This window comes from Indicator indicator, chromosome 32, assembly GCF_027791375.1.
Source record: "Indicator indicator isolate 239-I01 chromosome 32, UM_Iind_1.1, whole genome shotgun sequence".
In the NCBI taxonomy this organism is placed as follows: Eukaryota; Metazoa; Chordata; class Aves; order Piciformes; family Indicatoridae; genus Indicator; species Indicator indicator.
In genome coordinates this window covers 4,896,472-4,906,904 of record NC_072041.1, presented here as the reverse complement: position 1 = coordinate 4,906,904, position 10,433 = coordinate 4,896,472, and the positions used below count along the sequence as shown (strand labels likewise).

Sequence of the window (10,433 nt, the reverse complement as noted above, 5' to 3'; positions counted from 1 at the left end):
AACACAATATCAAGTACTTTGGGAAATAAACCAGAGGGTTATTTTGGGAAACAGAGAACTGGTTTGGGCCTTATGTGGGGATTAAAGGCTTTTGAAACCAAAGAGCTCAGAGCAGACTGGTTTCTGGAATTGGATAGAAGGACTCTAGGAGATGGTGGTTTTGTATGAGGACTTATTGTGTAGCTGTGGTGCATGGTAAGGCGCTTGGTCTTCCAGCCTAGGCAGTAATCCCAGCTCATGGAGAGAAGGTGGGTCTGGGAGGAGAGAAGAAGCCACTGCAACACTGCAAAGCCCTGTGGTGAAACAGGGCCAACCTTGTTCACTGAGAAATCATGACCCTGCTCAAGGTCAATCATGGGAGAACACTGGACAGGATGGTGGCACTTCTCTCCACAAAATGGGAGAGGCACCAGGGACAGTGCAGGAGGCTAGGGAAGATGTACAGCAGCAGCCAGGGTGCCTTAGTCAATCTCATTCTCGTTGCTGGCCCCCTCAGGTCTTCGTAGCTTTTCCACTTGCTCATTAATCTGACCATCCCCTCCTCGCCGGTCCTCAGTCTGGACACCCAGACATTCCTCCTCATCCACATGGCTAACATCATCATCCTCATCGTCCTCTTCCTCCTCTTCATTCCTTTTGGTTTCCCTTTTCTCCTCCTCACCCTGCACCTCCATCCGCACTTGGCTCTTGACGTCAATCACTGCCTTGTTGCCCTCCTCTGTGCTCAGCAGATGGCAGCTGACCTTCGAACCTTCAGGGCTGTGGTTCTCTTTGACTGGGGATGAGGTGGCGGACTCATTGCTGACAGGTGAGATGTCACTGCTGCTGTTGTGGGTGGTAACAACAGGGTTGGAGGGTGAGCTTGGCTTCACTGGGATCTGCCATGATGGAATCTTAGGAGCCGAAGGGGAAGGAGGGAACTGCCTCCTTGTGGGGAGAGGAAGAGGGGAAGAAAAGGAGAAAGAAAGGGGCTTTTATTAAAAGCACTGAGGGGTTATCATTAGAGAGAATGGTATTTGCACTGGAAAAGTCATGCAAAGCAGGACTGAAACTGCAAGTCTCCTTTGCCATAAATGAACAAAATCAAGGCCACTTCACTTCTTCAGCCAGAATCTCAAAGCGCTTTACAAGCACCCAGGAACCAAGCTTGCATACAGGAGACACATCCCAGCAGGGCAGTCTGAAGTACTGAAATTATCTGGTTTGGCAAATTTCAGATTAAGCTACCACTCAGGAATGCTGCCTGTGGAAAGACATATGTGTCCCTTTATCAAACAATCACTAATTAATTCGTAAAGAAGGTTCCCACTGGAGCAAGGAGACAGGCACACGAGGTCCAAGTGAGCCAAGGAATTTCAGCACCTGGCTCTCACCTCCACTGTGATACACAGCTATTGCACCCTGGCTCAGCACCATTCAGAGCCCATCTCTTAGTCCCAGCAAGCACTTTACATGTTTGGGCCAGGTCCTGGCTGCTGCAGACTCATTCAGTTTCTCTGACTTGCATGGAGCCATACTAGCTTGCACCAGCTCAGATAGCTGGCTGCGCTCTCCTCCAGCACTTTCCAGGTAAGCTTTAATGATTTGATAGTGGTAGGCTAATGTCCAGCCTAATAGGAGAAATCCAAGTACCAAACAGGAAAATAGAAGTGCAGTGGGAAGTACTGGTGTCCTCAGAAAGTCATCCATCATGGATGGCAAAGAAAAAAAGCATGTTAGATCTAGTGCTCTCCATGCATCCTTGCTTGTGTATATGAAAGGTGGGAGTATGAAGACTCTAGCTCTGAAAAGGATGCTGTGTGGCCAAGGAGTCCTCCTGCCTCTCAGGTGAGCTGGCTAGTGCCACAGACAAGACCAGAGCAGAAAAAACTGGCAGCTCTCCTACACTGAGCAGTCAAACATGGCAGATTACATTTTCTTAGACTGAACTAAGAACAGTAGTTGCTCTCACCTCCCTCTTTCTGCTGCTACCAGCCGTTTAAGAACTCTGCTGTTCTAACCTCCATCTCCTGTGAGGGCAATAAAGCTTATGTCTGCATTATTCAACTAGTATCATAAATGTAATCAACAAACTAAATCTTGAGACTTTCTTGGCTCCAGTATTGCTGTTGCTTCCTCAGTGCAGAAACATTTGCCTCTTTGTTGAAAAAATAAAGAAACCCCAAAGTTTTCTTTTCTCCAAAAAACACTTAGTCGACTCCCAGCTGTAACTTCCCCAATGCTGAAAAGGTGTCATTAAGTAATGCTCCCTCCCCAGCAGTGATGCTTGTAGGACCCACCTTACAGTAACTTAAAATGTGTCCTCAAGTCCTCCAAAGCTTGCTACTGTGACTCCTGGGAGGAACAGGAGGTATACTGAGAATTTTAAAGGATGATAAAGACAGTAACACTTTTCAGACTTCTGAAAAGCCCACTTGTCGAGATCCAGAACATGTCTAGTCCAGTCTTAGACTCATCTTTGCAGTCCATCTCTTAGAAAACAGATGGCTTGAGATGACTTAGTTACATGTAGAAGGAGTGAAAGGATCAATAGTAAATAGTAAACTCTTAATTAATGTACTTGAAAACACATAATTTCCTCAATGACTGAGATCTGGTGACTGTTCTTACGATTGTCCCCCAGGCCGGGATTTATGTCACCTCACTGCAGACTGCACTGGGAGATGTCTATACCTGAGCTAGCTAACTGGGAGGAACAGGCTCTGCTGAAGTAAGATTCTTTTCAGCCTGGTTATGCCCTAACCATGAACTTCTCAGCTGAACTGCATCCAGATGTGACTCTCTCTGCAACAGAATGCAGGTGCAGATGCAGTCAATACTTCAGATTAGGTGAGAGGCACCTTGGCTATAGTGAATGGCAGAGAAACCCTCTATTGCAAACAAAAAGGAAAAATCTTGGTAATTACCCAAAGCACTCTGTGATCTACAGCAAGTCTGAAAAGCACTTTGAGACCTGCAAATAGAAAGTGATAGCGGAGTGCAAAGTGGTGTTATTAAAATAGCAGTAACAGGATATAAAGCCAGTTTCTGTTGGAAATGCCTGAGAGAATCCCAGAAAGCAGCCCTTTCCCCACACAACAATCAGCTCACGGATTCCATCCGTACCGGTTCAGGAGAAGCCCTTTTAATGAGTAGATCTCAGATTTCAATTCATTAATATTCTGTGACTCCAGAATCCAGTTGGTAGAAGTTGTGGCCTAGAACACGAAAAAGAAGACATAAAGATCAAAGTATGAGCTGGGTGATAGTTCACAAATGTCACTGTTTTCTATGTTCTCCTCCCACCTGGTAATCTCAAACCCTGGGGATAACATAATTTAAAATCTCTCAGATCTGAGCAAAAGAACTTCCACAGTAAAGAAGGACCTCAGCAGATTCCAATGATCATCAGAAATAATAATTGTCTCAAGGTGCTAAGACTATTCAAACATTTGATTTCTGTTTGGGGGACTAATTAATCTTGTCTCCAGCATACCATGCACAACCACTGCTGAAGCATCCCAAGGGGACCATTCCTTTTTTGATTAGGAGGAGACCACCATTTGTGAAAATTCAGCCAAAGCTAGGTCTGCATGGGAGGTTTTCCACCAGCATATCAGACAGAGAACAATACCCAGCAAGGTAAACTAAATCATTTGGCACTGACCTAAGGAATGAATTCTAGAGATCAGCTAGAACTGGGATCCTGAAAGGCAATGGGAATTACACTGGATCAGGTCCTTCGCACTTTCCTGTGACTGCACTCAGCTGAAGTAACAGATTCAAATATTCTCTATTCACAGGTTTTTGAAAACCACTTGTTCATTTCTCCTAAATCATGAAATAAAGAGTTCATTATCTGCAATCTGTAGTGTTCAGAGGTGGGCTGATAAATCAATTCTTGATAACTGCAAGAATTTTCCCTACTAGATCTGAAGAATTAGAGCTGTGCTTGAGTTACCAGATTGTATCTCCAAGCAGCAGCTGGACCAGGCACTTCGTCTTGGATATTTCAAGGCAATGAAGGCAGTTTGGTGGGGAAAAATGGTATGTAACCTGTGGAAGCCTGGCACTACATCAGAATTGCTATGGGTTATCAGCCAAAAGTTAGAGTAAGGTAACAACTGAGGAGAACATAGTACTTTTGGCCATCTTTGTTTTAATCCTTTTGTAACTTGACAACCAGGAGAAACATTTTGAAAAGCAGATCACAGCCTGTGACAACCCCATCCTATCACTCTAGCATCTCCTGTAGTGCTGAGTGTGGGACCAAAAAACTCTCATGCCTAGCACTTCCCATAGTAATTTCTGCTAAAAGCCATTAGGAATGAACCCATTTGTGAGCATCATTCCAGAGATACTCCCAATAAATACCCTGACAAAGGAAACCAGGACTGGAATAACACAAAGCTCCTCCTCGGCAGTTCTTAAAAGATGCAGCCAGAACTGGTTGTTCCTACTTTTTCTTTAAACATACTTCAGCTAATGCTGAGTAACCCTGAACACCTTCACAGCCAGCAACCCTCACAGTGACTTCTGGGCTGTGAATCCAGTGAGCTGGGAGAGGCTCAGGCTGCAGTAGCTGTGATATACACAGATGTGTTCCCCTGGGCTTCACACTCCCAGCCCTCAGACAGCAAGAATCCAGGAGCCACTGTTCTGGCTTTCCAAGACCTTGAAAGCTACAGCAGCACATTAAGAAGGGAGCGATTTCCACTCACTGGCCTGCAAAGGACTCAAATTTCCAAAACACATATGGTGCCAGATGCCTAGGATTTAGAAATAAAATCTGACATCTGGGGCTTTTTAGGCAGTCTCTTTAAAAAACAGTTGTAGAAAATTCAAGCCTTGAATTTTTATGTATGTTTTTTAATTACTTAAAGTCCCTCTTTTTAATTTTTTACAGCATGCCAGTAGGAGTTTGAAAAGCAGATATAAAAACTTACATTACAGCTGAGAAAACACAGCTTTTATTCTTTGGTTTGTGGGGTTGCCCAAGTTTTTCTTTGTACACATGAGGTTTAGATATCATAACAATGTGTGCTACCATTTCAGTGCAGGGGGTAGAGAGGGGGGGAGGAAAAACCTCTTCAAGACTCTCTAAACCACCAAAACTCCTATGCCCTTTTTCCTTCTTAAAGCTCAACATGTGGTCTTAATCTTAGCACTTAAGACCTGAAAACAGTTTTCCAATTTCCGGACTGGCTCCAGGCCACTGACAGGCCACAGTTCCCAAGGAAAATTGAAACAGAGTGTTGTGACCATAAACTGGCTTTCATGGTTGGGTTTACAGCTGTGCCACTGAGGGATTCCTACTGTACAGTGTGCACACCACATAGTCAGCTGTGGCCCACAAGTTACACACCATCAAAGGGTTTTAGGAGATTAAAGTAAAGGCAAGGGGAGAAGACAACTGTCATGCTCTAGGTAATAGACTGCAAGCATTGTCTAAGGGACTTCACAGGAAAAAGAAAAATCTCTCCCTGCATGGAGAACATTGCAAGATGACTTGGCCCTGAATGATCATAGGACCACTGGACCCTGAATAACCACAAGTTTGTGAGTGAAAGGAAGACTTCAGCTTCATGTGACTGGTCCAAAATCCATCCCATCTTCACATGTAACCAACACTTAACTGGCTCACAGAATGCTTAGGTCTGTGGCTGCAATGTATTTTGGAAAAGAGCAGCAATAATTCTCATGGCCAGAAAGAAAGTGGTTACTTGTAGTTTCACATGTAACAAACGAGTCAGAACTGAAGGTTTTATTGCCATGCACATGTCAGGAGTCAGGGGAATGGGCCACTGGGAGTCACTAATGTAGTTGTGATGGGGCCACCTATTATGAGATGACCAAAGTCACTGAAACAAGAAACCAAATAGCAAGAATGTTCATACTGGCCTGGATCTGAACAAGAGACTTAAATGCAGTACTTCAAATGTGCACTTGGGTGAACAGGATTAAGTCACTGTTCTGACAAGGTACAAGCGTACAAGAGAAATTTCAATGTGTAAAATGACATATTACACACAAATAAATCTCTGACAACTTTACCTCTTTTCGTCAGTGGACTAATGGCACAATTATTGTGCTGTGCAGTGCAGAAGACGACCCTGAGCTAAGAACAGGTCTAAGGCAGGATGCATACACAGCTGTGTAGCAAAGCCCTCTCAGAAGTTGGATGTACTTCACTGAGTACTCAGTTAACATTCAGTGCTTTCCACAGCACCTATGGAGAAGTCAGATGCAATGAAACTGTCTGGGAATACGACAGAGCTGAAGGCAGGACTGTGTACCTAAGAATCCTAGTGCCCACAGAAGAAGCCATGCATGTCCCCAAGAAAATGATGATGTACTCTAGGTGAAGAGTTGGAAGTAGATACCTTAGAAGCAGCCAGTTCTTGGGTGAGCTCCTGGATTTTCTGTTTTTGCTGGGTTAGCAGGTCCTGGACAGCTGCTAAAGTTGTCTGTAACTGAGTCACTGTAAAGGAAAAAGCAAGAGAGTGTTAAACTGAGATACATGCACATATACACACTCAAACATGTCCTTCCTGCTGTCTAGCTACAAAGATGCCTCTATTCCTACTATATTTAATTTATCTACACCCGCCTGCTCACTTTAATCCATATGATTTATCTGCACTACGGGTAATCTACCTGCACTGCATCTAACCTCCAGTATTTCTAGTTTATCTTTCCATTGTATAGATGTCTGTAGCCCACAGTATATCCGTCCAAAACCTCTCCCTTCTAATTATATTGGTTTATGATTTGTACATCTCCCTGAACTTACACAATGTTTGTATCATTTATCTACCTTGGGTCTCACACAGGCAAACACTGGGGCTAGCTCCAGTGTTGGAAGAGGCTGGGCTCAGGATTGACCTTAGGATATCATGAGGAATGAAAGATGCTTTTCTTCTCACCCTTCACCAAAAAGTGTAATTAGCATCCTCCTACTCCCAGCCCATCAGCTCCTTCAACCTCAACACCTTTAAAAGCTTATATCTGAAAACCAGACTTTTTTTTGCATCCCACCAACTACATATACTTTTCCCCTTTTGTTTCAAGGAAACACCCCGTATTCCCCTCCTATACCCCAGCAAACACTGGAGAACTTCTGCTGGACTCCAGCTGTAGGAGAACTTTTTTTGCTTTGGTACTTTACCCAAAGCTTCCAGGCAGTAAACAAGCTGATAAAATAAAATTAAAATCTCTATTGGGGTGACAGGTACCAGCTAATCCAGACCATCATTAGGGCATTGGGTAATGAACAGACACCCTATAGAGTCAATAACAGCAAAGGTGGCTAAGGTCAGGGAGGCACAGTAATTACAGACTCTCCTGACCCTTCCCCGGATTTTCAGATAGAAGCTGGGGGGAAATACCAAAAAAAGCCCCTGAAAACATCAGAGAAGCAGAAATTAAAAATGAACTTTACAGCCCTCCGAAAGGCTGTCATTTTATTCCCCTTATTAATATTCTGAGGTTGGGAGCCTTTCCGTAAAAACATAATTAATTGAGGCCGCGCCGACAGTAAACAAGCAATTTCAAATTAAACCGAAATGACGGCGGCTTCATTTGCAAATGTGAACAGATTCTCAGAGCAGATAAATGAAGTCACCACATAAAGTGGAGATGGAGGGAAAGAAAAGGGTGGGAGTCTTGGCAGAATGGAGGATACAGGGAGAAAGGCTTTGAGGGATGAATTGATGGAGTCATTAATCTTTACCTGTCTGTGTCACACTGCCACTCATCTCAGCAATGTTTGACTCAATCCTCTGAAGTTGTTTCCTATCTTCTTTGCCTCCCATGATGAGAGGAAGCAAGTATTTCTGCATGGAATACAGAAACTTTTTAGGAAATATGGATATGAATAGTGGTCTTTCTAATATACCTGAAGCATCTATACAAAGCCCACCACCCAAACCTCAGCCTTTACCACAGAGCCAGTGATTGTTTATCCACACACCTGGCTGAGAAAAGAAATTCTCTCTATAGTAGGTATTAGATGAAGCTGCAGAAGAGTAGATACAAGTTCTGTGGTTACATTTTTGGGGGTGCAGAAAACGGTTCCTAACTCCATTTAAGGTTTCCTGGGACATCTTTCAGTTCCAGAGAAACATTCACGACATACAGAGTACAATTTCAGACCTTAGGCTCTTGGATGTGAACACACTGATATGTTGCAACATCTGGGCTACATCCACAAGGCAAGAAATGCAGAAGTTGGAAGAAGAGTAGAAGGGCCCAGAAAAGGTCAGAGGAAGCACAAGTCAGGGAATGAAAGCTATTATAAAATCTTTTAAACCTTGGCAAGGGAAGGTTCCAAGTCCTGGAGGGAAAAGCAGAGATGCTTCACCAACTTGGAACGAATGTGAGCATTTGGACACAAGCAGCATCATTCTCTCAGAGTACAGTGCAAGAATAGACATAGAGATATTACCTTGTAGAGCTGGTGGAATCCAAAGGCAATTCCTGTCATTATGATAGCCAAAGCCCCATAATCTCGCCATCTAGAGCCAGGTGGACCTAAGAGGCAAAATCAAGAAATAATTATGGTCAGAACTGCAGGTGACATTTTCAGGCACCCATTTCATCAGAGAAAAGAGCAGTGAATAATGCCAGTTCTCATGTTTCTTAGTAGGAATAGATTTACTGGGCAGGAAGCATTAAGATCCTGGTAGTCCCTCACATCCAGTGTGCAGGCTTCTGGCCCTAGAACATCGAAGCCTCTGTCCAGGCTTCTAGCACTGACACCAGCCTTGGACAAAGTGTGAAAGCGAGACAGATCACAGCAGCAGTTAAAAAAGTTCCTTCGAACTGTTTTGGTCTGCTCTTCCCCTGCAGAAGGCACTCTGAACTCTATTGCACTTTCCCCAGATAGCTGTCTGTAGTGTTGGAACCAGCTAAGGTAGAAGCTCTTTAGGAAGGATAGGCAGGGAAGGAGAGGAGGAGGTGTTGCCCTCTATGTCAGTGACCAGCTGGAATCAGTGGAGCTCCACCTAGGGAAGGATGATGAGCTGGTTGAGAGTGTATGTGTTAAAATTAAAGGCAAGACGGGAAGGAGATGTTACTGTAGGGGTCTGCTACAGGCTACCTGACCAGCAGAGCCAAGCAGATGAGGCCCTCCACAGGCAAATAGAAGCAGCTTCCAGGTCACAAGCCCTGGCCTCATGGGTGATTTCAACCACCCTGACAGCTGCTGGAGGGACGACACAGCAAGGACCAGCAATCCAGGATGTTCCTGGATTGCATAGACGACGACCTCCTCCTCCAAATGGTAGAGGAACCACCAAGAAAAGGTGCTATGCTGGACCTTGTTCTCACCAACAGGGAAGGGCAGGTAACCAATGTGAGGCTCAGAGACAGCCTTGGCTGCCATGAAGTGACCATGAAGCAGCTGAATTTAAGATCCTCAGGGCAACCAGAAGGACATATTCTAAGCTTACGACCCTGGACTTTAGGCATGCAGACTTTGATGGCTTCAGGGATCTGCTGGCCAAAGTGTGGTGGGACAAAGCCCTAGAGGGAAAAGGGGCCCAGGACAGCTGGTCAGTATTCAAGGACCACCTCCCTCTGTGCCCAGGAACAATGCATACCAACAAAGAGAAAAGCAGGGAAGAATGCTAGGAGGCCTGCCTGGATGAGCAAGGAGCTGCTGCACACACTATCACTTAAAAGGAGACTCTACAAGGAGTGGAGGAATGGACAGCTAGAATGGGAGGTATATAAGGAAGCTGCCTGAGCAGCAAGAGACCTGCTTAGGAAAGCCAAAGCACAGTTTGAATTGAATCTAGCCAGGGAGGTCAAAGGGAACACTAAGAATTTCTACAGGTATATTAACGGTAAAAAGAAGCCTAGGGAAGGTGTTGGCCCCTCAGAAAGGAAACAGGTGAAATGGTCACAAGGGACCTGGAAAAGGCTGAGGTTCTCAAGGACTTCTTTACCTCAGTCTTCACTGCAAGGGTCTCCAGCCACACTTCTGGAATAGTCATGAAAGCTAATTGGCAAGGACCAGGAGGAAGAACTGTCCATCATAAGTGAAGATCAGGTTCATGATCACCTGAAGGACCTGAAAGTGTTCAAGTCCATGGGACCCGACGGGATACACCCATAGGTACTGAAAGAACTGGTAGATGAGGTTGCTAAACCCCTCTCTATTTATATTCCAAAAGTCCTGGCAGTCTGGGGAAGTCCCCACTGGCTGGAAAAGGGGAAACATTACTCCCATTTTCAAAAAGGAGAAGAAGGAAGAACCAGGGAACTACAGGCCAGTCAGTCTCACCTCTGTGCCTGGTAAGATCATGGAGCAGATTCTCCTGGAGGCACTACTGAGACAGAAGAATAGTGATTGGGTGCAATCAGCATGAGTTTACCAAGGGCAAATCCTGCCTGACAAACCTGGTGGCCTTCTATGAACAGGTGACAACATTAATAGACGAGGGTAGAGC

General features: G+C 44.8%; 1 protein-coding gene across 1 annotated transcript in view; it reads right to left on the bottom strand.

The window, feature by feature from the left end:
- Positions 1-404: 404 nt before the first annotated feature.
- PEX14 (peroxisomal biogenesis factor 14) overlaps positions 405-10,433 on the bottom strand; it is a 72,276-nt gene continuing 62,247 nt past the window's right edge. The window contains exons 7-11 of the mRNA XM_054394842.1: positions 8,426-8,511; positions 7,712-7,814; positions 6,363-6,460; positions 3,106-3,197; positions 405-927 (exon numbers count right to left, since the gene is read on the bottom strand). Coding sequence (XP_054250817.1) covers positions 462-927; positions 3,106-3,197; positions 6,363-6,460; positions 7,712-7,814; positions 8,426-8,511 — 845 coding nt within the window. The 3' untranslated portion in view covers positions 405-461. The remainder of the gene's footprint in view (positions 928-3,105; positions 3,198-6,362; positions 6,461-7,711; positions 7,815-8,425; positions 8,512-10,433) is intronic.